The sequence below is a fragment of the Vidua macroura genome, chromosome 4, assembly GCF_024509145.1.
Source record: "Vidua macroura isolate BioBank_ID:100142 chromosome 4, ASM2450914v1, whole genome shotgun sequence".
NCBI lineage: Eukaryota > Metazoa > Chordata > Aves > Passeriformes > Viduidae > Vidua > Vidua macroura.
In genome coordinates this window covers 7,321,766-7,349,699 of record NC_071574.1, presented here as the reverse complement: position 1 = coordinate 7,349,699, position 27,934 = coordinate 7,321,766, and the positions used below count along the sequence as shown (strand labels likewise).

Below are 27,934 nucleotides of genomic sequence, written 5' to 3'. Positions count from 1 at the left end.
TTCTCAGGAGATAGATTTAAGGTTAAGGTAATACAAGAATTGGTAACCATAATCTAACAGATAGATTTTGATAAAAAACAGCCCACTGAAATTATTGTCAAAATATACAGAAGGGAAACAAAGTTTAGAAGTCTGTTTGAAGACATAATATCAGTACCTTTAATTCAGTTTGTAATTATCTAAAAAACACAACAAAACAAATACCAAAAGCCCCACATCCAAAGCAGAACATATCCTTGTATATATACAAAGTGCTTAAAAATTCCCAACAGTTTGAAGACATTACATTTGAAGTAATATTTTAAAAAGCTGGCAAGAGTGTACCTTTTTCAGCAGTGTGTTATGCTGTTGAATAGTTTTTCTTTCCTGACTTAGAAACTGATTATGCATCTACTGAGCATAAAACTTAAAAGTAATGAGCAAAGTCCAATCAACATTTTATAGAAAAGCACAGGAGTCACTGCCAAATTGTCGTAGTTCTGTGAAGCTGTGCAAGTGTCCTGGCTTGCTTAGACTGACTCCTCTGTGGCCCAGGCAGACTTTAAAGTTTAAAAATCTTGACTTTCACTTGAAAAGGCTTCCTGGAATACACAGTAAGTAATGCTTTTAGCTTCTCAGCACGTAACAGTAAGTCCAAATACAATTTGAAAAACTAAGGACATTTAAAATTTCAGAAGCTCCTTACAAGAATTAAAACAACAAGGAGATGATGAGTGGGATGATGGAGTTCTGTGCTCTCTGTAGGGAAACACTCAGAGTGCCCTGTGTCCCTTGGGAATGTGGCTGCACTGCCAGACTTTGGCTACTTGTGGGTGATCTGAATGCAAGCTTTTACTTGCAAGCTTTTACTTCTCTCTCTTGGCTCTGTGGGAAATTTAGGCTCACATAGTCCCTACCTGCAGACCAAAATTCTCAGCTGTGGTGTCATCTTCAGGTCCCCTCCCGTGTGCCCACATCATTAAAGTTGGAGGTGATGGTGACGAGATGTTGTAATTTATTAAGCAGTCAAAGTCTTAGCTGATGTTGCCAGTTCAGGTAGCACACAGGAAACAGCCAGATCCTGTATGTTCCTCCTGTTCCACCTCTCCACCCAGAGTGTATTCAGCAAGGGACATATGAAATCTGAGGCCGTTTGCCTGCACCCAAAGCTCAGCTTGCCCAGAGACATCCCCCACAGCTGTGTTCACCCATTTCCCAAGCAGTGAATGTACAAATGTACAGGTACAAAAAAGCAGCGCAGTTGTACATTTCTGCATAAATTAAAATACTTAATTATATAAGATTTCTGATTTTTCTGTTCTTCAAATTTATGAAGAATCTTATTTTATGCCAAACCCATTTGTATGGCCATATGTTGATTTTTCAAGGCAGGGTTATAGAAAGTTACTAGATTGCATGATCACCTTGTCTGTCGTGCAGGTAGCTTGGAAAGGAAGGTAAGTGTGAAAAGTATAATTCAATCTGAGTATGATTTATGAGAATGATGTATGCAAGAATGTTTTAGGAAATCAACATCATTTAGATGGTGCTGAAAAGATTCTGTATTCTGTTGTCATTTTGAGAATCTTTAAAGTGAAGTGCAAAATATAAAATAGAGTGGGTCTGTGAAAACCTTAATGTTGTGTCCTTTGCCTCATCTTAAGCAAGTGGTTGTTTATGGGAACTCTGACAATGCTATTCAGTCTCCTTAGTGTATGTTTTTTAATGTGTGTTCATTGTGTTAAAGAGGTGTTAAATTACATTAAAGGAAAGTTTCCAATTACCTAGCCCAAAAGTCCAGTCAGAATGTACAAAATACTGTATATTTTCCTAAACATTCTGAAGCAGGTTCCAAAAAAATTCCTCTGACTGTATACGTTCCTCTTTTCTAAATACTTCTAGCATTTACAATTATTGTTAGAGAGATCACCTATTTGAAGACTAAGACTGTCAGTTCAATTGTCTTAATGAAAGAATAGTTCTATACTTCCAGCATTTCTCTTTTTTTGACAGCACTGAAATAAAACATGTGAATGTTTTCTTCACTATTTCATTATTTTCATTTATTTATTGAAGTAACTACACTGACTTCTGTTGCTTGATGTTTGTATAAATGGTAATGTAAGTCGAGCTAACTGGTTAGGAGGATTCACTCCCTGTCTCTTTAGACTATCATCCTACAAATGCTTATATAATTTAATTGGCATATATGTATAGCAGGTTTTCAATTAAATGAATATTGATGGAAATATTACCCTAGGTTATAAAATAATCAGAGATTGGTTTAGTTCTGTTTTGTGGAACACCAAATGCTTTATTGTGACTTAATTATTAAACATGTGTGCAGCTACTTCCAGTGCACACGGTTCACAGTTTTTATGTGTAAAATAAATTGCATATTAATGTGTGATAGCTGTGTATGAAATTTCCAGATACTTAGAAAAAGTGGAATGTTAATGGTATATCTTTATTTTGTAGCTTGGATCATCCTCCTCTGTGCCTTTTACATCCATATTCTCGCAGCTGTTTATGACTGTTGTAGTCCCTCTTATTATTGGACAGGTATGTCTTTTAAATATACATTCTTATTTAAAAAAACAAGATAAAGAGAGCTATCTCAAAGACAGACTGGCAACCTGATAAGCTGCCACATAGGAACAGCCTCAGGATAGTGAAGTCTAATATCAGAGAAAAGATGCTACAGTGCTCCCTGGAGCCACATTGATCTTTGTTGAGATTGAGCATCTGTCCCTCACTACCACAAACATACGCTGCTGCAGAGCGAGGAGGGAGCTCGTGAACATAAAGCGGGGAAAATGGCAGCCCAGGCTGTGCAAAATTCCAGCCCCATACAAATGAGCTTTGAGACTACTACACAGTCCTTTTGTCACATGCCCTTTGCCTGGGGGTGAAGGAAGTCCTTCCTCCCTGTGTAGTATCTACTGATAATTACAGGAATTTAAAAAAAAAGAAAGTCTCAACATTAATAAACATATAAAGGCTAAGTGGTCACAAGTTAAGAAATCATAAAATTAAGGCTGCTCGAGCCATTTTGCTTATGCTTTGCAATAAGGGGTTTAGTTGCACACCTGCAAACTATTTTCATATGACTTCTCTATCACGTTACACTGGGTGGAAGATATTTGCGAAATGAGCAGTTAGTCAACATTTCATTTTATACTCATTGTTCATATGCTCACACAAAGCCTTATTTTTCATGGCATACGATAGAAAACTTCCACTGAATGTAAAAAATGCTAGTTGCATATATAAGGTTTTCTGTGATCCTTGTCTCTGTAGTGTCTGCTTGTTCATAAATATTAATATTAGTTATTTTTTCTCCCAAGTCATGGTGGGAAATCACAATAGTAAGACCAAAAGTTGTCATAACTGTTGTCATGTTCTTGGACACTAAATCACCTTAGGACTAATTTTTACTTACTTGTAAGTATTTGTTGTTCTCAGGCATTTGGAATGCACAGAGGGAATATCAGTGGGATTTGCAGCTCGTTCTAGCATCCAGCTGAACAGGTTCAGCTGGAACCTTCTGAATTTTGTCAGCCTAAAGCAGACTTTAAAATGGAAGGCATGGTTGAAATACAGGCAAATGAGAACAGAGGCTGTAAAGGAGCACCCTGGACAAGGTTAAGAACGTCTGTCATTGCCTGTGCTACACAGGATGTCAGTCAATCTTGTATCAAACTATAATTGCACATTTCAAAATCAGCATGTACTGAAACATAACAAATTCCTAGTGAAGTTTCTTTTGATTCAAAACACCCATTGAAGTCTAATAAAGGGACAAGCATGATAAGCATGACAGTAGTCATCAGCATCAGCACCTGTGTAACCTCTTGCAGCCATGTAATCTAGAAAATGGACATTAACTCTGTGTCCCTGAAGGCTGTGGAACTGCTCTCGTACTTTGAATTAAATGCCAAAGAGTTTCCTTATTAATTAGGACAAAGGGTTGCTGATTAACCTACCTCTGTATTGTGTTCTTACCTCATCAAAATTAAGTGTCCTCCAAAAGCAGACAAGCAAAAGTACTCGAATCCTCTTCTGAAAGGTCCAAACACTGGAAGCTGTTAGTTGGAAGCCTTAGGTGGACACTTCTAGGGAACAAATGCACGACAGCAGATTTAGCAATAGTCCTGTAGCCATGGAGTATCAGCATCTGTGCTGCAATGTAATAAGTCCAAAGATGAGGTAGATTGCTGGACAAAGTGATGGCAAAATTTCAAGAGAACTTTCACCTGTATGTGTAATGGAATGTTGCTTTGGAAAGATGTTATAGGAAATTGATATGTCAGCAAATTGGTGGAGTTGGGTGTTCTTTCAGCTGTAAGAAGTGATAAAGCTGAGTATCATGGATGGAGCAATAGCCATATGAAATAAGTGTGATCGCAAGATCGAAATCAGAATTGTGATTCTGATTGAGATGGGATTTAGGAGTTCTGATAAAGACTGAAAGAAAAAAGAGATAATCTTAAAGCTTGTGTAACCCAATGACAAATTAATAGTTGGGGTTTTTACAAATACACTTCAACAAGAAATAGGATGATTCTTCTTTAAAAGCATTTTAAGCAGTTTCTGGAAGTGAAAGGTCAACAGAAGTAGCTCTCATTCCTCTAAGCATAAAGACTTTGTTTCTGGAGTTACTGCACTTGACCATATCTGTTCAGAGGATGTGGAAGAGAAGAAATGCTAATGAAAGCTACAGATCAGAAATGCCAGTAGTTTACAGTGATTATCTTGATTAGGTAGAGATATACAAAGGTAAACCAACCTGCCCAGATAGGAATGAATAGAAGCCATTTCTGAAGGTGGATATCTAAAAGTAATGGGCAGGAGTCAGGGAAGGCAATAAGCAAGAAATGGACTGATACCAAGAGATGCAGTGATAGGTCTTCTTGCCCTTCATGTGCTCCAATTAGATGGGAAGTTTTGCCCTTTGTTCATAGACCACCACTCACTCATCACTAAAGTGTTGCCCGGCATGTGGCACAGGGACATGTTTGTGAATCACAGGTCACTCACTCTGGGGTTCCAGATGTGTTAGGGGATAATGGCCCACAGTTCCTGAATGATGCCTTCAGCAATTAATTCTAATTTATAATTTCATGCCCACTACATTAATTCCTTAGCACATGCAGCCATATTGTTCAGCAGAAAAGTCAGTGGAAGAATGCCTGGTAAGGTTACCTGGTAACAAAGAGCTTGACTGGGGGGAAAAAAACTCTCAAGCTTGAAACCTGCCTGCTTAGAGGATTGTCTCTCCTCAGCCTTTCTAACTCATCTGTGATCAACGGGGGCTTTATGCTTGAACCACATTGGTGTAAAACAGAGGAGGCTGCTTAAAGGAAGTGTTCTCCCAGGGCTTTCTTTTCCTTTAAAAAAATCTCGCCTCTGGGAAAACCTGTGTTGCCTAAATGCTCATTTCCTGAGCAGGCTGCAGAGCTGGCTGTTTGAGCAGCCTCTGGGATATAAGCAAAGCACATAAAAAGGTGCTTTTAGATTGGTTTTGTTTGGGGTTTTTTTGTTTGCTTTATGGCAAAATGTATCAAGAGTTTTGGTTGCTTGGCTGATTTGTCAGAATTTTTGATGATGGCTGGGAGAAAGAAGTCACAATAGTGTAAATGATGCTTATTTTCTTCTGTGTTTTGAACAGTTTTTTTAGCTTTTAGGACTACTGTTAACAGGAGTCAAACATGCTCTTCTAGGTGCTGGCATTGAAATGTGTAAAGGGCTGCAGGTACAGGCTCTGCTCAGATGGTGGACCATTCTTTAGGGAAAGAAAGAAGTGTTAAAGGAAGAAGGAAGATACAATGTTATCAGAAAGGCACTGAGTCTCACAGATAGCAGTGATTGATAAATGGTCCCCAATAAGAATTGCTCCATTCTTTGTCAGAGACGTGCAGGTTGTCTGATCCTAAAAAATGTTGTAGCCTGTGTCCTCAGTGTCTGCAGATGTGTTCTGCTAATTGACAGGCTGGTGTTACTCAAATCAATATTGATAGTATAATATTGCATTTGTATTTGTAGAGTAACGAATGAGACCCCTCTGACAAGAGGTCTCGAAAAGGGATGTAATCTGTAGTATTTTATAAAGATCTAATTTCCTATAAGCCTTGAAGATCTGTACTGGGTAAGAGCTTGTTATTTGTGCATCGCTCTTGTATACCTCTAAGGGGAATTTGAGAATACTTGTTATACAATAAACATGGTAATAGATATTTCATGGAAAAGATTTTTGAATCTGCTCTGGCAGCTTGAAGTTCTGATTATTTTTTATCTGGGTAGCAGAGTCCTGGGTAAGATTGCTGCTCTTGAGTTGTTGTGATTTTGCTACAATCATTGTTTCCCTGCCCATTGATATTGGTAATACTTTTAGCCATCAAGATGTAAGCTTTTGAGAAATATACAAGCAGTTTCTTCATGACCAATTGTGAGATTTAGCTGGAGACTGTTGTTTCTTTGCTTATTTTTTTTTCTTCTGAAGTGACAGATAACAGGAGCAGTGAAGCCCACCACAATGTTTCCTTTCCCCTTTTTGCAGACTTTCTCCGTTCCCTACACCTAAGTGCTTATGACAGACTTTTATTTTATGTTTTATATTAAAGAGCGATTTATGATTAAATGTTAATGAAATAGAATTTTCACTGTGCTTTCATTATATTCTACTAGTTTGAACATTTTTCAAAGCAGCACACCAAAACCCACTGTTTTCTATGAATAAATAATAAAAAGCTTGTCTGTACATTATCATTCATGCATTCTCTAGTTGCCCCATTGGTAATTTGTCTGCCAACGTAAAGTGGGCACTTCGCATTAAACAGACCTTAACTAAAGCTAAAATTAATGTTATGATTCTGTGTAGTTCTTCTTCCCAAATCTATAAAATGAAACCAGTTGTACAGAAATCCTCACTGAATTTAGTCATACACACAAAAAAAAAATCTTGATGTCCTACAAGTAAAGGATCTTAAGTGCCTTCTGCATCATTGCCCAAAATGTTCCAGAGGAGCCCTATCAGCATTTGGGAGCTGTGCTTATCAACACAAGTCTAAAAGGGTGCTATGTTGCAATACAAGTTGTAAGTGAAATTGAAACTAAAAAGCTTAGCAAGGTATTTATTTTTAAAGAATGAGAAATGGAAAGGGGAAGGTAGGTGGCAGTTGATAGGAAGTAGAAGGAACTATTTAACTAAGGTGGGAGAAATAAAAATTAACAGAACTGTTACCAAAAAAGGGGGGAAACAGTGTCAAACCTGTCTCTTCTTGTAAATGAAATCCACATCGAAGTAGCCCTAATTCTCTTCAAAGTCCAGGACAGCTGCAGGGAGGAGAGGCCTGAGAGATGAAGTCTCCTAGGAGCTTGTTGCAGAGGACAAAAGAAGTGGATAAACAGCCTTCAGAGCACACATCACTCCCTACTAACACCTGACATAGGCAGGGAACAGAGCCTTGTTTCCACAGAAAGCAAAAGATGAGGAAAGGTACTGCTGCTGCAGGCACCCTTCACATTTTTACCATGTTGCACCTGTTTATAAGGTTTTAAAGCAACAGTTGCAAATTACCCCAAAGTGTGAAAGATAATTTTGAAAATGGCCGTATGTGGTTTCTATAAACCTTGCTTTAAAGGTGTATAGGTGTCAGGAGCTACCTCTTGGGAATAAGCTTTTAGGGGAGTTTGGTAAACTGAGGGGAAAAAAGCAAGATGCTTCTAGAAAAAGATTTTTTTTTCCCTTCAGATTGCAAAAAAAATTTTTTTTCCCACCCTTTCTTCAGAAAACAAACATTAGATTGCTCACTCTGTAGCATAAGGGTGGATTTGACAATTGATGATGTCCTAGGAAAGCAGGTGAACCATCACAAAATCTGAAACTTTACTGCAGTATTCAGGAAATGGTGGGAATTTATGCCTTCACACAGGTAAAATCCCTCTAAAATTATCAGGTCAGGGTCTGGCTGAGGTGGTGCAAGGTTTGCTTTATAAAAGGGTCTGTGCATTTGAACTGGCATGCAGATTTTCTATATATGGAGGCTGGTTATGCTATAGAAATTTGTGAATTATGTCCATCTTAGCATCTTATTTCATTTATATTTTTATACAACCCAATTCATCTCTCTTGCATTCCAGGATTTGATTCTTTATACTGGTTTTTACAGCTGCTGCCATCTTAGTTGATTTTCTTTCTTTCTTTTTTTTTTTTCCAATTTTCTCACCTTTCATGTCTTACAGGCTTCACAGACCTAGTTCCCAATATTCCCTGCAATTGTCTTTCTTGGTTTACTATCATTATATACGAAGAGACATGGAAAAATTATAGGGCTGTTGAAAATATCTACCCTGACTCAAAGATTTTCAAAAGAAAATTTTGTATTTTAGACTTCATTGCATAAGTCTGTTGCTATAAGTAGTAGTAATATTAATTAAGAATGAGTTAGGAATCTCACCTTAGAGGACAAATTAAGTAAGGTAACTGCTGCATTTAGGTGTGGTGATAATCCAGCAGTTTCAGCTTGTTTACTCTTGTGTTTGAACACAAGGAAAAGGTGACTATCGTTTCTTTTTTGAGATGGTAAAGCCCCAGGTGTTTTTCCCAGGTGTCTAGAAGAACATACCAATACACAATAAAAAGGAGCAGAAGTGCAGTAAACCCACTGTAAATTCTGTTAAAGAGGAGGTCAGTCCAAAATAATTGGTAGAAATAGGAAAAATCTATTTTACATAATGGTGTAAATACCAAGAGAGACTCTTGTGTATAATGGAAACAGAAACTGTGACTTCCTATCCATTTTGTGGGGTTTTTTTGGATTTGGGTTGTTTGGGTTTTTTTTCATTTCTTGGATTTAATAAACAAATAAGTTACAGATCTAGATAATTTTTAGGAGATGTACTGCATGACTAATTTCAGACATTATTCCATTCCATATGAGGGAGGGGGGGGAGCTCCTTGCCCTATTTAGCTCAATTAATAATGAACATTAATGTATTACCTTGTTTATTGCATTTTTTACCTTCTGTGTCCAGCACTTGGGCAGACAGGTAGAAACAGTCTAGCTGTATTTTACTGGCAGATTTCTCTGGGCATACAGTGTGACTGTTTTGAAGGTACAATTAGAGAAGTGAATTGTTTTTCTGTAACACACCTTTTGCTATTTTCATGTGTGATCTAATAATAGATAAGCACAGTTTACCTGCTTTCCTGGAACAGCAGATCATGTTTCTTTCCCCAAGGATGTTAAGTGAAATAAGCATTAGAGCAGTGAGCCCATTTGCTTAGGAAGGTTGGTGTTTAGACAAGAAGGTTATGGCAGGATACAGAGCAGTCTGTAGGAAAAATACTGTGGATATAACTATTCTGGTAGGAGAACTAAATTGAAATGGGGACACTACTGTTAACTCAAGTGTAATTACATTTCTTTGTTGTTAAAAATTAAATCCTGGGCAAGAGGAAAGTTTGAGCCTGAAACTGTGTTTTGAAGCAAATTTGAGCTGATGCCTTTCCAAAACCTTTGGAGGTTGCCAGAATATAGTCTTCAGAAGGTGGTTGCCTGCTGGACACATTTATGTTCTTTTATTATCTAACTTTTCTGTGAGTTTATCAGGCGGATTATTTATAAAATATCACCTACTATGAAGTTTTGCTTCTCTCCCGCTGTTTTCTCCACTAGACTGCAGTTTGAGGGAAGGATTCACCTTCATGTTCTTTCATGTGCCACCTCTGGGTCAGCCTTTCCCTGCTCTTTGGGGCTGGCATTTGACTCTGCATGGAAATCTTTACAGTGCATCATTACGAGCATCGCTGCTGAGCTCAGCCTTGGCCAGGGATGGATCCATCTCGGAGCTGGCTGGCACTGGCTCCACCAGTCATAAGGGAAGCTTCTGGCAGCTTCTCCCAGAAGCCATGCCTGTCACCTGCCCCGCTACCAAACCTTGCCACAAAACCCAATACATCCCCTTTTGGCTCTATTCCATCAGTGGGATGCATCCATTTTGGATGCCATTGGTTTATATTAACATTAAAAAATGACTGTGTTAGCTTTTGCTGCATTTCAGACAAATGAAGCTTTAGTATCTCAGCCCAGGCTCTGAATGTGTGTTGTCTTTATTGTGTTTGTGACATTTATCGTTATTTCACTACAAATATTCCCAATTTTGGTTTTTTGTAGTTCTTTGTTTACCCTGAAAAGTTATAGAGTTGGGTTAAGAATGAAAAGGCTTTCAAAGCATCCTTGTCCTGAAGCAACTCTGCCAGGCATGAATAACAAATGGATTATTTTCCAGTCAAAGTGAATCAGCTAACATGAGCTTCTGTAGGGTTGTATTTCTCCCATCAAGTTATACATGAATTTAGGTTACCTTGAATCAGTGATTATAGGCTGAATTGACCTCTGAAATTACAGATCATGTAGAACCTTGTGAGAAAATCAAAATGTATGAGATTCTGTGTTAGAGAAGATATATTTTGTCCGTGTTTTGTGCACATTTAGCATGACACACATTTAGCATGGGTTGATTAGATGATTTCCTGAAGCCAAAATTTAGTTCTTCGGGGCCTATGTAATTTTTTTAAAAATACAATGTGCAGTAAGAAGCTGTACTGGTATTTATGGATATTGATTCACAAAAAATCCAGGCTAGATACAGGTGGATATTTAAAGAAAGTATCACTCAATTGAAGATTCTAAGGAAATACTTGAAGTTTCATTTTAAAAATGTTTTTTATTTCTCTTCTGTGTCAGTCAAGGATAAATATGTATATAATGTTATTATTGTTGTGTCTGTTATAATTAGACCCTGAGCAGGCACATGGTTATAGTTTTTGAATCAAATACTTCTACTAGAAATTGTACCATGGCATAATGAACCATCACTTTTCTTTTTCAACATCTCGTTACTTTCAGTATAAATCTTCTGGAAGGACCATAAATTAATAGGTGGCCTTAAGTAGTTTTTCTTTTTCCCCGATGTGACAATTTAAAGGATAATAGGATTTTTTTAAACTTCATTAAAAAAACTGCTCACTTTAGAAGTGAAAGACTACTTTTTGCTTCTGATAATTAAAGTCCCAAATTTGCTCAGAATTGGTCTTATCTGAACTTCCCATTAGATGTCTTTCACATTGCTCTCTGCATGTCTTCACTTTCTTGTGTCTCTTTCATCAGTGCAGTGTCTTATTTCTACCCAGTGGCTGAAGGAGCTCCAGTGGAGGCTCTTTCAGAAGTCTGGCCTTATATTTTTTGTTATTTTCTCTCTTTAACATCTGGCAAGTGTGACATTTTAAAGTTCAGTGTTTTCACCAGGGTGTTGAGCATTCCCTTAGATATTTTCCTGCAAATTTGTTATTTTTCATCAGCAGGAAGCCCACAAGTGCTGGGAGGTGAGTGCTGATCTTCAGCCTGCTTAGCTTGGCATGAAGCCCATGCGCCAAAGTTTTAGCGTGTGCCCTGATGGAGTCTCACTGCTGTGGTGACTGGGATGGCTGCTCCCAGGACTTCCCTGCTGAGAGGCTTGCAAACAGTCCAGGAAAGCAGTGAGGAAAACTGAGAGCTGCGAGGAAAACTGAGAGCAGCTTGATTCCATGGCTTTGGCATTTGTTGCGTGAAAGAGTCCTATGGTAGCATTGGTGGCGATGCTTGATATTAATCTTGAATACCTCTAAGATTTTCTGTGTTATTAAACCAATAGTGGTGATGTTGGCTAGTGGCACCACTAAGGGAAGGTCATGAGACACCTTTGGAGCCCTCTGGCAGAAGTGCTTCAGGATCCCGGGGTGTGATTTCCAAAAGAGTGTGGTAACAGAGAATATCAGGAGCCCTCAGGAGAAATTAGGAAAGATAATGTGATTGCTGAAAAATTAACACAAGCCGCAGCTGTACAATAAAAGCTTTAAAATTTTTTTTCAAACCATACAAAGTAAACAGAAAAACTAAAAGTGACTCCCCAGGCAGGACTAAAATAGATGCATTGTATCTGGTGAATGAGGCTTAGTGCTATGGTATTCAGCATAATTTGAAAGTTGAGGTTGCTTTAAAATTTATAGTAGTTTCTAAAAAATTCTTGAAAAACTGCTTCATATTCTGCTTCCTGAAAGTGCAAAAGTTCCGCTGAGTACAGTAGGTTTCCTTGTTTTCATGTGTTAATTCTGGTATTCTAAAAGCGTGCAAATGGCATTTGTCTTTGGATTTACAAAAACTCCAGATATTCAGAGTTTGAATTATTTAAACTCCCACAACACATGCACTTTTGCTTTTCAAGCTTGAGTTATAATTTAATTAAAAACTTCTGGTGCATCGCTAGCTATTTAAATATTAAAATGTTCCATGGATCACTTTCGATTATCTACCATCATGAAATTCCTGAAGATGTCAGATTTTTAAGATTCCCAAAGTTGCACTTGGAATTGTCTGTTGATGCAAAGGGGACTGTGATAATTACATACATCCATTAGTATCAGCAGAGGAGATAAACTTTGGGGAGGCTTAATGGGCATGTCTCAGTGACAGCTAGCAAAGAACATTTGGCATGATTAAGGATGGATTTGAATGCACTTGAAAATATACTCTCATTATGGACGCCCAGTGGAAGTTGCACTACAAATGTTAAATTCCCCAGAAGAGGAGTGGTGTGGCAGGGAAGCTTTGAAATCCACTGTGGCCGTCATCCAAATTACTCTCTTCTCTTTGTGTCTTTCCACTGTCAGATTCACTTTGTGATGCCCAACTTGGCTCCCTGCATCTTTGAAAAGAGACAACCTGTTGGTTTCTGTGTTTCAGATTGTCCGAAGATACATCAAGGACTGGCTTGAAAGGAAGAAGCCTCCATTTGGTGCTATCAGCAGCTGTGTGCTCCTGATGATCATCTACACAACGTTCTGCGATACTTTTGCCAATCCAAATATTGACCTGGATAAATTTAGCTTGATTATAATCGTGTTCATAAGTAAGTTTAGCCCTAAAATCACTCTTTTTTTGTGTGTTTCTGGTCTGTAATGAGCTACATGTAGTGGGGGAGCTGTGGGGCTACTGGCATGGTGTTAGAGCTTCTAAAGCATCTACTACACCAGACTGCCAAACTTCTTAGAAGCTGGATGCATTTAGGGATTTAAGTTAGCATTTAGAGAGGAATGAGCCCTGCTATTTAGGTGTGCCTGAGGTTGCTCTGTGGCCCTTCTTTTCTGAAAGGGCATAGTAGTACTTTACAAGCACTTACTGGCATTCTGGTTTTGGCTTCTTTGTTACTGAACAGCCATAAAATACAGAAATGTCACATTCCAAACAGCAACGAAAGATTTGGGGTTGAGCTGTTACTCAGAAGCACTGTTAGAATTTTTAAACTGTTCTTCCTTAGCATATTATAAACCTATTAGGAGTTTGAATGTGTTGATCTGTTTCTGTGGATGAGCACATTTCTTAGGGTTTCTTTTAGAAGCACTCAAGTCATTCAGCCTTAAATAACATCCATGTGAGAATAGGCTGCTGGTATCCTTGCCATCAGCTGGATCCCTCCCTCCCAGGGAAAGGCAGTGCTGTACAGGCACTGTCTCCTCTCCCAGCAGGGAATTCCCATCTTGCTTCAGACTGTCCACAGACAGGAGTTTCAATTTGCATGGAGGAGAGGTAACTACAGTATGCTTCAGTATAAATCACATCTCATACTCTAAAATTGTTAGGTTTCAAGACATCAGACCATCACCTACTTTGAGTTGTGTGTCTGCATATGCTTCTGTCTAATAAAAATAATGGATCTTCTACAAATCTGACCTCTACTAAAGCCAGTAGGAAATTTACCCCTGCCCTTTGTGCATCAGATCTTAATTCTGTCCTAATTGTGGCTTTTTTTTTTTTGGATTATGAAACACTATACCTGTGTAATATAATACATGGAATTATAAATGGTACAATATAAATGTTTTATTCTGAAAGCAAAGGAGTAGGAAGTAATGCTATTTTTGAAATGGAATAAATACTTCTTTGCACTGGCACCCAAGAAGGACCTTGCACTTAAATCAGTGCAAAATTGTCAGCAAAAAAGAATGGTACAGAGATTTTCAACTCAAACTTAATGTGCAGAGAAACTCAGAATGAAACAATTTTAAGGTACTCTGCTGACCCCTAGTTTGAAAAAAAAAAACAAAACAGTTTCTTTTTTATTTAAAGAAGACATGTTCTTCCTAGGACTGCTGATGTATAGTGTTTGCTTCTGTTGCCTTGCTGGGCCTTTATTTCTCTTCAAGACAACTCTGTATGTGTGCCATGTGGAATGAAATGCACCATTTGCTGTGGGATACACTGAAAGTCATATCTACTATGTTCATTGCCAGTGTGCATAGCTGGAATTTCTTAGTAAGAACATTAACATAAGCATTGGAACTACTTGGAACGTATTAGACAATTGGCTGGGGAGTTTTTCTGGAATATTTACAAAACCAAGAACCAAGGAAGTTTTGGAGATGGGTATGCACATTGTATTCCAGAAGAAGTTTCTGTCTCACCATTGGATGTGTCGGCTGGATGTGTGTATAGTGTAACACCAGGAAGTGAAATTAGCACGAGGAGTTTGAGGTGAAACTGAGTTTGTTATTCTGCTGATTAATGTTTTTATGTAATTTTTATGCTAATATTCTAGCCACAGCAAAATATTCATGAGGAATAATTGGTAGCAACACATGCCTATTGCTTTACAGAATTATGTGTAATAAGGGATTGTTTTTTCTGTTCATATTAAATTAATGTACTTAGTTGGAGAAAAATTATAATTCAGGAACAATGGATTGCTCCTTTAGTTCATGAAGGAGGAATTAAGTGCATGCTGAGGTGACATTTATACATTCTAGGAAATATATATAGGAGAATAGAAAATGTCACTGATAATAGCTAATATCCCTGCCATGTTTCCCAGTTGTAAACTGGGGACAAAATCAAAAGCATTGTCTTGATTTGCATGCCCTATGGGGCATGTCAGCCTTACTGCATTCACAAGTTTTGCAAGGAGTAGGGAGAGGACCCACCCCAGGTTCTGCTGCAAGTAGAAGCCTTTTTCCCAAAACCCACAAACTCAGAAAAGGCCTGTGCAGGTCATGGGGTCTCTCTTTAGCCTTGTGGAGATTCCCCATGCTCTGGGCTGATGCTTGGTCTCTCTAGCTCATGGACTCTGACTCCTCCTTGAACCTCTGCAGTCCAAGGATGGGCTCTGTGCCCCCCAGAGCCCCTGTGGGTGTCAGCAGAATTGGCAGAGAGAAGAGCTTCCCTTGGGATGCTCACAACTACCTGCATTTACAGAGCTGACTGAGCTTGAAGGAAATGTCTGACACACACTGCCCAGCCCAGGAATTAGCCTTTGTCTCAGAGAGAATTCAAACATCTATGATGATCTTCTCTTTCTCTCCCCATGAATGATCATGATTAATATACCCAGGGCTGGGAATATTTATTTGGATCATCCTTACACACTGTGCTTTCTCCTGTAAAATAGCAAGTCTAAATGCCCAGCAACCAGAGCATGTCTGATACATTTTATGTTGTCAACCCAACAATCAGAACATGTGCAAAGAGATGTGCAGCACATGCACTATTTCCTGCCATTCATCGTGTCAAGAAATACTTGATTCAGAGGATCTACCCCAGGAAGAATTTGTGCAGCCATAACATTAATTCTGGCTTCCCTGGATATAATGATCTGTGTTGTTCTTCCAGGCAGTCTTTAAAGGTTGTCTGTCAATGGGTTTCCCTGGATAGACTTGGTCCAGCCTCCTTTCTGACCTGCAATATGGGAACAAAAGGCATGGACACGGTAATTACAATTGTGGTCTAATTTTAGCTTGTTTCTCTTTCAGTATTTTCTGTTCAGATGAGCTTCATGTTTTTGACTTTCCTCTTCTCCACAAGGTAACTGAATGTGCTGAATCCTGACCTTTGAATAATTCTTTTGTGTGATATCTTTGGTTTGGGTGACAAAGTTAATGCAAATGTGTAAAGGCAAGTTTCTGAATAGGGATGACCTCATTTTGGTATTTCATATTGTCCTTACTGCATTTGCTCTGTTAGAGTTTCATAGGCTGAGAGAGCAGGACCTGAATTCTGTCCTTTCATGTGTGTTAATTACAGAGTTGTTAAATCTCAATCAATCACTGCTATACCTCATCCACTGAAAAAAATGGATTTGCACAGATGTCACTGAAGGTATAATTTGCCCTGCAGACATGCTGATGACATATGAGAGAAAGAACTCAGTTTGACTTTTTACATCTCCAGATACATTTGCTGCGCTGGCAATTCACTCTTCTCTATATATGTCAAATTTGCTACATTTATATGGTGATTCTTAAAAGACATCTGTCCTGAACTAATGTTTGGTAGAGCTCTTTTTTTTTTTTTTCTTTTTTTTTCTTTTTTAAGGTATGAACCAGGAAGGACACTTGTATATTCTCAAAAACTAGTACTGTGAGAATGGTGTTAGCCAGTCAGTGACTCAGGGCATCACTGATGCTGGTTGGAATAGCCACAGTTGCCCTCTCACTTAGGCTTACTGGAGTATTTGTTTTAGCAGCTCCCTGCTGAAAGGGGAGTGCCACAATGCAGCAGACTCCAAGCATATGCTTTATATAAATTATACAATATCCATAAGGGAGAATCACAAAGAAGGGTACAGTGTCTTAGAGCTACTTAGGCTTTTTTTGGTGCCACAAGAAAATTTCTCTGTGACAAGATCATATCCTAACCTTAAAAGGCATTTTAAAATAACTTCTGAACTGCTAGACCTAACCTGGGGGGAAGATATGCCCCAACTGTGAAATCTAAAATACCTTAAGCAGTAAGCAGCTCAGTATGGTGAATATTTAGAATCTCATAGAATTACTCCTAATTTGGAGCAAAGGGTGATCATTGGCAGTCATCTCTCTCTCTCTATATATATATGTCATTTCCCACCCCTCCTGGCCTTAGTCCCAGTGTTTAAACCCTTAGATGTAGTTTTTCTCTGAAGTGGAAGCTAACTCCTTAGTGTAGACTCAATATCTTGTTCAAACTGAGCATTTTGTTACTGCTCCATACTAGACAAAGAAAGAATAGGTCAATTTCTCTTATTTTGTGGAGGCAAGTGGCCCCTTCATTGATATTTTTGCATGTTTGACAAAATAAACTTGGCTGGAATAAAGTTATGTCCTACACACCATGTCTTCAAAAGTCCTATCCTTCACATGGGAGTGTATTCATTAGAGAGCTTGCCACAACAGAGAAACAATTCTGCTAAAAAAAAAATAAGTCAAACGCTGCTGTTCACTTATGGCTGGAATTATTTCTGTCACTAGACTGATCAAAGTGATGTGAATGTGTATATGGATCCTCAAAGTAATAATTTTGATAGATGCTTTTTTTAAGAAGGTTTTTGCTATCAGAGGTTATTAACACTCGTCTGTTTTTTAGGAATAACTGTACTTTCACACCAGCAGACACAGTGGCTATCGTTTTCTGTTCCACACACAAATCCCTCACCCTGGGTAAGTCAGGAGATAAACTTGTGAGTAAAACAACAGTAACATTAATGTCTTGCTGTGTTGAAAAAAAAAATTGGTTTAGTTGCTGGTTTTTCTGCTTGAATGGTTCTGGGTTTAGTGTGACAAATACTGCTACCAGTATGATACTAAAAGTAGGATAATATTTTTGCACAGATGAAACTAATGCTTCCTACAGGGCAGAGAACACAATTTTCTCAGCTGAGATTTTAGTGGTTGTAGAGTAAGGCTACCTGATTTGTGGAAAGCTGTATTTTTCTTTCTGTTCTTATTCTGCTCTGTTGCCTAATCCAGTGCTGATAAAATTTCAGGTTTTCATCTTCTTTTCTGAAGAGATGGCTAGGTGTACCTGCCCAGTTTGACAGTAAAATCTTACATCTAAAAGCTGGGATGTACAAGTGAAAATCAAAGCACATAGGGTATTCAGAAATCACAAATAGACAATACTCTTTTGCTTAATATGAGCAAAATATATGTGTTGGAGTCTGCAGACTTTGGATAGCTTTATTTCTTGGCATCCATTTATCAAAACATCATAGAGGTATTTGTCACTTATGACCCCGTAGTGATAATGGAATATTCTGATGGATATTCAGAAAATACTGTTAAATCAGAAATGCTTGCAGCCACTTGCTGCTGGTTCATCCATTAGGTTCAGTCAGGGACAAAACTGGACTGTTTTCAGATTATAAAAACAGATGTTTGTTAAAGCATATACGACTGAATATCTGACTCTTTTCAAGAGTGTAACTGTGAAAGAGGAGCACAGCTAGTGTCAATGACAAAGGTAAGAGCTCAGCCTGAAACAGGGGAAGAACAAGTTGGGACTTAGATGTTTTCCAAGTCAGTTTGATAGAGTGAAACTCACCTCAGGTTCTTTGCTTCAGCCAGGCCTGTGCTGCAGAACTATTAGCAAGTGCCTTTGAAAGTCTGTGGGAAGTGGAGGAGTTCCTGGAAGACAAGGAAAAGTCAAACAAAATGTCCCTTTTTACAGTGGAAATGAGGAGGGGACGAGGAATTATAGATCAGTGAGTTTTAACTTCATTTTGTAGAAAACTACTGAACCAAGTCATTAAATAAATTATTTTAACAGTGTAGGAAGAGCAAGGAGATGAGTAACAGCCCCATAGCTTTGTTAAATACATAGCATACTAAACTAACCTACCTTCCTTTCTCACAGGGTCCTGTGGGTTGCAGGGAAGCAGTAAAAGTTGTGTGGCTTGAGAGTGTTATGGCTTTTGATATTTGCACAATGTTTTGTGCTCCACAATTCAAATATTATGTGGACTAACTGGAAAGAAATGAGAAGAGAGTGCCATGAATGATCATAAACCTCAAAAATGTGACCCCAGAGGTAGATTGAAGCAGTTGGGATTGTTGAGAGAAGATAACTGAAATACTGCAGTGATCTCCAAATGCATGAAAGGTTGATGCAAAGAAGGAAGAAAGTAACTCTGTCACAGTGGACTTTGTAAAGGGAAGGACTTTGTTACAGTGATGATGATTTCAGCTAACAATCAGGGAAACCTGTCTAGTGTAAAACAGTTCAGCTTTGGAATATGTTGCCTATTGAAGTCTTCAATCTCCTATCATTGTAGACAAGCCTCAGATGGGAATTAAATAGCTGGAGTTGATCCTGCCTTGGAGCAGAACATAGATTACATGACATTGGTCTTTTCCAGCCAAATGTTCTATGAAACTGAGCTTGGACTAATAAAGGAGCTTGTGTTCAAGACAGTTACTCTTGTATTTGTAGAAAGCAACTGTACACATAGGTCATAACACACTGCTGTGCTTTCTGTTTGGAAGTGTGTATGAACTTAGGGCACAACTGTGATACTACAGAAGAAAAGCTGGAGAAGCTGGTTGTGTTTAACAGCACAAATGTGCAAGTTTCCCTTTCTCTCCCTGGAGAGAATAGTTTTATATATGCTCTGTTGCATATTTCTGCCAGCTTGCCATGACACTAAGAAAATAAGCACAAAGCCTTTTAAAATATTTAAGTCCTAAGGGGACTTGCCATCACCCCCCAAAAAATGAGGACTGTTCATTTCTTTTACTCACTCTACCAAGCATCCTTATGCAGCCTGTCTTGACCTGACTCTGTGCACACAGCTGAGTCAGTTCACTTTTCTTCTGCTACTACACTCTCAATTTTTTATGGGTTTTTTTGGGTTTTTTTTTTTGGTTTTTTTTTTTTTTTAGAAGAACTTAGTTTGAGGTTCCTAGCTCCCTTGACCTTTTGGCTCACATTTTCCCAATTCCAAGTTACTGCTCGTATTAGCATAGTCTTATGAGCCAGATTTTGTATTCTGCAGCTTTCTTTGCCCAAGTACATCAGCAAAAATACTTTGACCATCTTGACTTCAAGGACTCCTGCACCTTTTCCCCAGGCATAAATACCTTTTTCCCCTAGTCCAGATATCCCATGTCTAAGTGTGCAGGTTGAAGTGAACAATGTAGATGGTGGAACGTGGTACTGTGGGGCTGTTTCTGAGCTGTGGGCTGTTCTGTCTGTCAGCTTTGGGGCAGACTGCTTTCCAGTCATCCTGGGAGAGGAATGGGGAAATGCTCCTTTTGGCAGTCCCCTGGGAGCCTGTCCTTGGTATGCTTGAAGTACCTGCTGGTCTTGTGTGCACCCCTGCTCCATGGGTGTCCAGGTGTGCCTGCAGTGTATCAGATTCCAGCTGGCTGAGTTTGGGACCATTGCTATTTTATTCTGTTTGGTGTTAGTACCAGTTCCAGATGACATAGAGCTGTATAAAAACAAATGTGTATGAAAATAAGGAATATTGGATTTTACAAAGCCAGAGTGTGATGAGGCATGTGCCTGAGCTGATGATGCAAACAGATATGTTGACCAGAGCAGGCGGCATTTTTTCCTTCACTGAAGGTGGGAGCAGAGTAGATCTAATTAATTTTTAAGGCTTAGCTGTTTCTGAATGACACTTAAATCTTTCCCTGTCCACCCTGGTCTTAGCAGAAACAAGATAAACACAGGCATTTTGGTCTTTACTCTTTTGCTGTTCTGGCACATTTCTGGTTGTCCATAGGTGTTTGTTATAAAGATGCAACAAGAGATCTGCTCGCTTATGTTTCTTCTCCCTGTGTCACTGCAATGCCTGAAAGCACAAACACGGCTCACGCTCTCATTTCACATCTGTTGTGGAGCTCTGCTTTGTTTGTCTTCAAGATTCCAGTGGTAGTGCATAAATGACCCCCCAACACTTGTTCTTTCGCTTTGAAACTGATTTCTCTCAGCTTGGCAGGTGAAACTCCAAATAGGTATGTCTGGCCCATTCCCTGGGGAGCTGAGAATGGCACCAACTAAAGTGGGAGAAGAGCTGACAGCTTTAAAGCTTTAGAAGTGGTAATAGGAGAGGCATGAGAAGACTTTTGTAAGTCACTTTCTCCCACACCATATTATGAAACCAGCTAATTCCCATGCAGTGCATGCTCATGAGGCCAACTGCCACTTCCACTGTTGCATCCATGAATAAGTGCTTGCTCTGCACGGAGATGAGTGCTGCTCCCATATGCTGGGTCTTATTTTGTAGACAGAACAGTTGACACACTTTTTGTCTCAAAGATCAGAGTGCAGGGTGTGTTTGTGTAAGGACAAATTACACAGAGTAGGTGCCTTTGTGTTCCTTGGTTGGGAGCACAAGACAATACCTCTGCATATGAGGTGGGTGCTTCGGCAGGGTTTTGAATAAAGGGCATCACACATGCAGCAAAACCAATGTTTATTTGCATTTCACCTAAAGAATGAAGCAGGATATAAACTTGCAAGGAAGCCAAGATAAATATAGTATCCACAATGGCCTCTGGCATTTTCACCCCCACATTGTTCCCTTTCTCTCCTTCTCCCTGCTCACATATATGCAAGGTACATGTGAGCACACACATATGCAGACATTTGATGCATGGCTTTTATTAGTGCATTTGCCATTGATTGATTAGTACTTAGTATTAGTACTTCTTCTATTGATTGATTGCAGATGAAGTGACTATTTGACCTTTAATTATGAGCCTTGCTATTGAAAATGACATTGAGCTATGGCTTCACATAATCCATCTGGAAAGCCCGACATGATGCCATTCCCTGGAGTTCGTTCAGTGAGAAGAGAAGAGGCCTCAAGGAAGTGCAAAGCTATCACTGTGGCTCATTTTAAAAAATACTGCAGTTGTTGCTTGCACTTACACAAAAGTTGCAGCCAAATACAGAACGTTAATTTGGTTTTTTTCAGAGTGTGAATTGCTAGCTGGAAGTTACAACTCTGAAAGGAAAATTCAGGACTGTCAAAACACAAACATTTGATTTAATTCGTGGTATTTACTATATAAAATTATTTTATCAGCAAAAATCAAAATACTGTTACCTATTTTGGCTACCACAAGTGCAAATATTAATACTGGAGGTAATGATGAACAGCAGATTGGTAAAACAAAGCAGCAAAAATAGCCCTACCTAATAATAAGATTGGGGTATTGTTTGTGATGGAGGGTGTATTTTTCCTCATTTGGATTCAGCAACATAGCAGTTCTCTCACCATGAAGCCCTTCAAGTAAGACAATCAAAGTTTGTAGCCTACCAAGTAACTTTCAGGCAAGAATGGAGTTCATTCTAGAAATAAAAGCCAAAACACCAACTTTCTTTTGTCTTGTTTTAATTTAATTTAAATTTATTTTTTAAATACTCAGCCTCTTACTGCTCAAGTACTTGAGCCATGGCCTGTACTTGAACAATTCTTAAAAGCCTGATGTAGTGCACAAGTGGATTCAGAGGGGAATGTCTGCGAGGGGATCATCCAGGCTGTGGATTAATCAGCCTGTGCCTTCCCCCGAGCTGCCCAGCTGCACAGTGGGACAGAGGGCATCATGCTGACATATAGCTCCAATCTGCTCCCAGGTATCTATAGTTTTCTGTCATGCTTTCTACAGATATCACCTTATAAGATTTTTCAGGATAAATAATATATTGAAACCCTGTACTAATCCATCGTAGACTCTTTTTATTGTCTGGTGATAATTACCTTTCTCCTTTAAATAGAAAAATGCTAAAATGTTCTAACTTGTGCTAAGATAAAAGGTGGATGATTTAAAAAAAGGAGGCATCTCTTAATCATTCTGTAATAGAAAGGTAAGGTGGCAAAATCACGTGTGTTGCCCTAAGCGAGAATTGAGGCTATTCTCTGGTATTTTTGGAGTGTAGTGGTTTTTCTCTGCTCCTGCCAGAGAACTTTCCTCTAAGGCAGTTATTCATCAAGTTCCTCTGCCTTTCACATAAAGATATAGAAAATAATCCTGGTTAATTGCTCTCTGAAAGTTTTCAAGAGTAAGACTTTTGATGCTGTTTTTTACCTTCAGAATTTTCCCATGAGTGTTGGACAGGAGATTTTACTACATTCTGTCATATCTCTTGCTGTTGGTAGTGCTTGAATTTGCATTTGTATCTTTTACAGGCCTTTAGTCTCATTGCTTCCCTGGGTGTCTGATAGGGTGATGTAAGTAAAAATGATCCAGTTACTCCTCTTCTGTTACTGGTGGGTGCTGACCCTCGGGACAGAAGGGAAGCTGATGGGAGGAGAATGCTTCAAAGAATGAGTGTCTTCTAAAGGCTGTGTCTGAACTCCTCACTGCTGCCCAGAGAGTTAGGAACTCTCATTTCTGCTTCTGAGATCCCTCAGGAGTGGGCTTAGTGACTGCTAGAACCTTCTTTAAGTTTTGATATAGTGATTCTTTGGGCCAAAATGAAATCTTTTTCTCATCACTTCAGTCTTTGCCCAGCATTTGCTTGGAAGGAACAGCAGGTTATTGTTTGGGCATTTTCCTCAGCTCTGTGATTCTCCTCTCTATCTCTGGAAAAATAAGAATCAAGGGATTTGTGTTACATGACATGACAGTGGGGAGAACAGAAGTATCTTGATCTACTGCGCTTTTCTTATGTTAGCATCTTTCTTTTGTAGGCAAGTGAGTCACATCTCTTAGTTTGGCAGTCTTCTAGAGCCAACATTTGGTTCTTACCCACCAGTATTATCAGTCAGGTTATCACCAAGTAACTGTCATGTCTTCTCTCTCAGCAGACCTCAAAAAAAGCCTGGGAAATGCTGTTACCTATTTCCAGTACACTGCAAAACCATGTATATCTTGATATATATATAATACAAGGTTTTATATAGGTATGTTCACCTATATAAATATTAGCAAACTGAAATATGGACAGAAGATTTCTGTAACTGGGGATAGGGTGAGTGTTTCCTGCTTGCACACACCATTCACTATCTTGCACATGAAAGCATTTCTGCAATACTTACACCATCCCTCACGTGGGGGGACTGTCTGCACAGGAAGTCAAACAGTTTTGGGTAGGCTGTGGTCCCTGGGATGCTCTGTGCCAGAGCATCAATCTTATTTTCTCTCGTTACTCGTATGTGGCTGGCCCCTGTTTGCCTCCTTCGGAGCAGAGCATCCCTGGGTCTGAACTTTGCAGAGGGAAATGTGCTGGCAGGCCAGTCTGACAGTAGGAAATGGCATGATCCAGGGAGTTACGGTGGCTTTTGGGCACAGAATGCCTGGCTCTCCCTTGGTTTTTTTAATCACAACTATCACAATCTAGTACATTTAATCTTTTGCAATTTAGACAATTTTGACCTTTCTGTGATTCTAGAAGGGGAAATACTACAGCAAATTAGGGAATCTCTTTTCCTTTCTGACCTGAAACATATGTTTCTTTGATTAGACCTAGAATGTGGTGAGAAATTCTATACCAGCTCCCAGGGCTTCCTTTTCATCTGTATAGGTTTTTTATTAATATTTAGAAAGTTTGCCTGCAGCAGTACTAAAATGTGCATCAGAGGACAACAGTTGTTTACTGTGTTTGAACTGAAGAATCTCTCCCAGGAGATCTCATGCACTTGAAGTTTACATCTCTCAATCTCGACTTGCAGAAAGAGATCGATGAATAACAATTGTCATTTCAGAGTTGCACCTCTCCAATTATTTATTTGGTTGTGTGTCTTTCCAGAAGCACACGTAATTGGATCAGACACTAAAAACCAGATTGCAGGTTTTTAATGACAGCAAGCTCATACCTCTTTATAATGAAATAAAAAAAAGTAAACACACATATCCATCTGTAAAATGATAATGACACAGGAGCTCTCCCTCCCCACCTAAAACAGTTAAAGTTAATTTATCTACTTTAAGAAACTGCATTATATTCAGCAGACAGCTGACAGGTCACCCTTGGGAAGATCCATGTTTGGACATGACTCAAGTTGGGTTTTTTTTTTTACCTCAAGCTGGCAAAGGCTACAAGTGTCACCCATAGTAAAGCTGGTGACTATTGAAGATGATGTTGAGTCTCCCTGAGAGAGTTGTATCTACATTTGCTCTCTCAGTGCACCTTCTGGCAGCCAGCCTGAGCTGCTGACTCCAGACACTTCTAAAGCAGTGGGTGCAAAGATGTGAGAAATCAACAGCAGCAGCGAAATCTGGAAACCTCCGGTTGCAGGAGAGTTTGGGAGTCTGGAGCAGGGGTCCAGCTCTAAAAGCTGCCATGACCACTGCAAGCACAGAAACCTGTCCACAGAGTTTTAGAATAGGAGACAGCATCCCATTGGATTTCTAGGTGTAGGGAGGGAGCTGTTTTCTCAAAATGCCTTCCCAAATGGAGCAGTAAGATTTTACTTATATTCTTATATTCATATTTTTTTTTTTTTTTTTTTTTTTGCTACAGAAATTAGATGAATAAAGGGAAAATTATAAGTTTTTCCTTTATTAAAAGAAGGGTCTTCCTGGTTTACTATTTATAATGAATTTATGTTTTCCTTTGCATCAAGGTTACAGGTGGAGAAAAAGCTTTAAAAAAATCTGATTAAAAGACAGTATGAAACAGGTTGGAGCATAAACCTTTCCTTCCTGTCTTTACAAACATAATAAGAAAAACTATAAAACATGTTTTAAATGTTTTTTAATAATATGTATAGATAAATCTATATAATCAAAACTTTAATACTGTGAAATCTTAGCCTCAGCTGTGTGTGGAAGGGAAATAGTGTTCAAGAAAAGAATCAAATTAGTCAAATCTCAGCTTTGTGGGTTTAGGTTACTTGTCCATTTCTTTGTCCAGAATTCCTTTCCTTAGTAGGTTTCCTGTACTAAACCTCTAAAAAGGATTTAAAATTCTATTAATTTTAGCTTTGTAGCTTAGTTATTGATAGCAAATTTGTAATTCATTATTAATTTGCTGTGCTTTGAGTAGGGGGTGTATGTATGAAGAGTGAGCTGGTATCCAAGCAATAAAAAAAAAGCACTGAAGTGTGAGTGTGGGCTTACAGCATTGCTGCATCCACATTGTGGTGCCAAATTAAGGATATGAAAAATGACGTACGGTGTTCAAATCATTCCTGGATCCCCTGTTAAGTAATTCCTACCACCATATTGTCAGCCAGGTGGAGGTGTTCTGGAGTTTCAGGCACCAGTCTTCAGTTGTTGGTGTTAAATGTTTCATTGTTAGCAGCTGGTAAGATTGCCTATGCTGTTCATTAAACATCACTTCCAATCTGAATGCACCCGTTGAAGCCCCAGAAACAGACAAACTGTACTTTCTTTCTCTTCCTCCCAGCTTTTGCAGTTTTATTTCCTTAAAACTTTGATAGTGTCAAGATGTGCTTTTCCCTGGTAACTGCACTTACATTGCACTTGAATTACTGATTTCTGTATAAGTATAGTGGGCCAGTTATCTAAAGAAAAAGAATGAGCAAAAGCTTTCGAAGCATATTAAGTTTTCTTCTTTTCTTAAATTCTTGTTAGAGTTAAAGCAAAAGGAAAATTCTCTTCCTCATTAATTTCTCCTCCTCTTCCTCCTTTACTTAAATATTAAACCAGTGTTATAACATAGCATAAATAAATATATATATATATATATATATATATATATATGTAACTCTTAATAGCATAAATTCTTGCATCCCACAGAACTGTATGTCAGTATATGGCCACATCACTGATTAAGGGCAGAGCCTTCCCAGTAATTCTAGCCCTATAAATCATTTAATGTAATGCAAGGAGATTGTTCTTTCCCAAAGAGAGGGAAATGTTTTTGAAGATTAGGGTCCACACCTCCAAACTGAGCGAGGACAGCCTCCATTTTGCAGTTTTCCTCTGCAGTTCTTTCAGTCTCTCTTAATATCCCACAGTCCCTTGTGTAATCTCCCCCTCAGATGTGTGTTCATACCACTCCATGAGCCTGGTTTTTGCTTTCCATTACACTTGTGACTGACCTGAAATATGAAAAGATACTGAAAAAATTGTCTTTTTTGTCCCTGAGAACATTTTAGGCATAAGTCTTCTTCATACAGCATGTGTGTGGGCAAAAGGGCACAGTTCTTCCTGCAATGTAATGTGATCTCATATTACATTGGAAGGTGCTTTCTTTGGCTGGAATGGGAATACTCAGTAGCCAACAAGTATTTGCATTGTTAGAGGTTGTCAGGTATCACTTAGCTATTCCCATACCTGAAAGAAACTGGTCCTTAGGGAAAAGCATTTAACTTGAATTCAGAATTTGGAGAGGGCATGGATGTAGGAAAAAGAATCCATTTAATTTGTCAAAAGCATCTTCTTCTATTGTGATCTCAGTATGTCACAGCACAGTCTGAACAAGGGCAAGAAACATCTATCCCTGGTTTGGCTTCACTGAGAACAGGCATAGTGTGTGACCTGTCTCCTCAAAACTAATTACAGCAATGATTTGCCTGGGAAGAAACGGGGAAACCCTTAAGAAAGTTTTCAAGTGAGATAAGCAGTATCTTACTGTTCTGGCAGCTCTCTGCATGAACAACTCTTTTCTAATCCTCTAAATTAGGCACTGGCTGAATCTTACCAGCCCCTTCCCACCATGCAGCCACTGGGCTCCATGCAGAACTGTTCTGAAACTCGGCAGCCAAGTTTCAGGTGCTCATTTGGTGCTGTCTTTGCAGCATAAATTCAGACCCTCCCTGCTCTGGCAGCCTGGGAGAGGTTCAGTGCAATATATGTCCCTCTTTACAGGCCTTTTCTCAGATGAAAAAAGAAATAGCTGTTTGACCAATAATGTTCCTTTCACATCAATCCCTGAGAGGAATCTTCAGCAAGAGAGTAGTGTGGAGAGCATCAGAGAAGCTACCATCATGCACTTGATTCATTTTGTGTATTGCACTTGAAGATTGTAGCAATTGAGAGTTCTGAAATGCATTGACAAGTACAAGGGAGGGGTAAAAATTCAGAGGCTAAAGGTTTTCTTCCAAGTATTTCCACTGCCTCTTTGTGAGGGTTCTTTGGCATTCTGATTCCTGAATGCCTGATGGTTCCATAGCCCTAGGATGACCTCTCTGTTTTGCCCCAAATCTCTTTTCCTGAGGGGAAATGCTGCAGCTTTTTGTGATGTGG

The 27,934-nt window shown here is 38.9% G+C and overlaps 1 protein-coding gene across 1 annotated transcript in view; it reads left to right on the top strand.

Moving 5' to 3' along the window:
- Positions 1-27,934, top strand: part of SLC10A7 (solute carrier family 10 member 7) — a 139,908-nt gene that overhangs the window by 100,435 nt on the left and 11,539 nt on the right. Inside the window, exons 7-10 of the mRNA XM_053976328.1 lie at positions 2,458-2,541; positions 12,765-12,930; positions 15,824-15,875; positions 17,412-17,485. Coding sequence (XP_053832303.1) covers positions 2,458-2,541; positions 12,765-12,930; positions 15,824-15,875; positions 17,412-17,485 — 376 coding nt within the window. The remainder of the gene's footprint in view (positions 1-2,457; positions 2,542-12,764; positions 12,931-15,823; positions 15,876-17,411; positions 17,486-27,934) is intronic.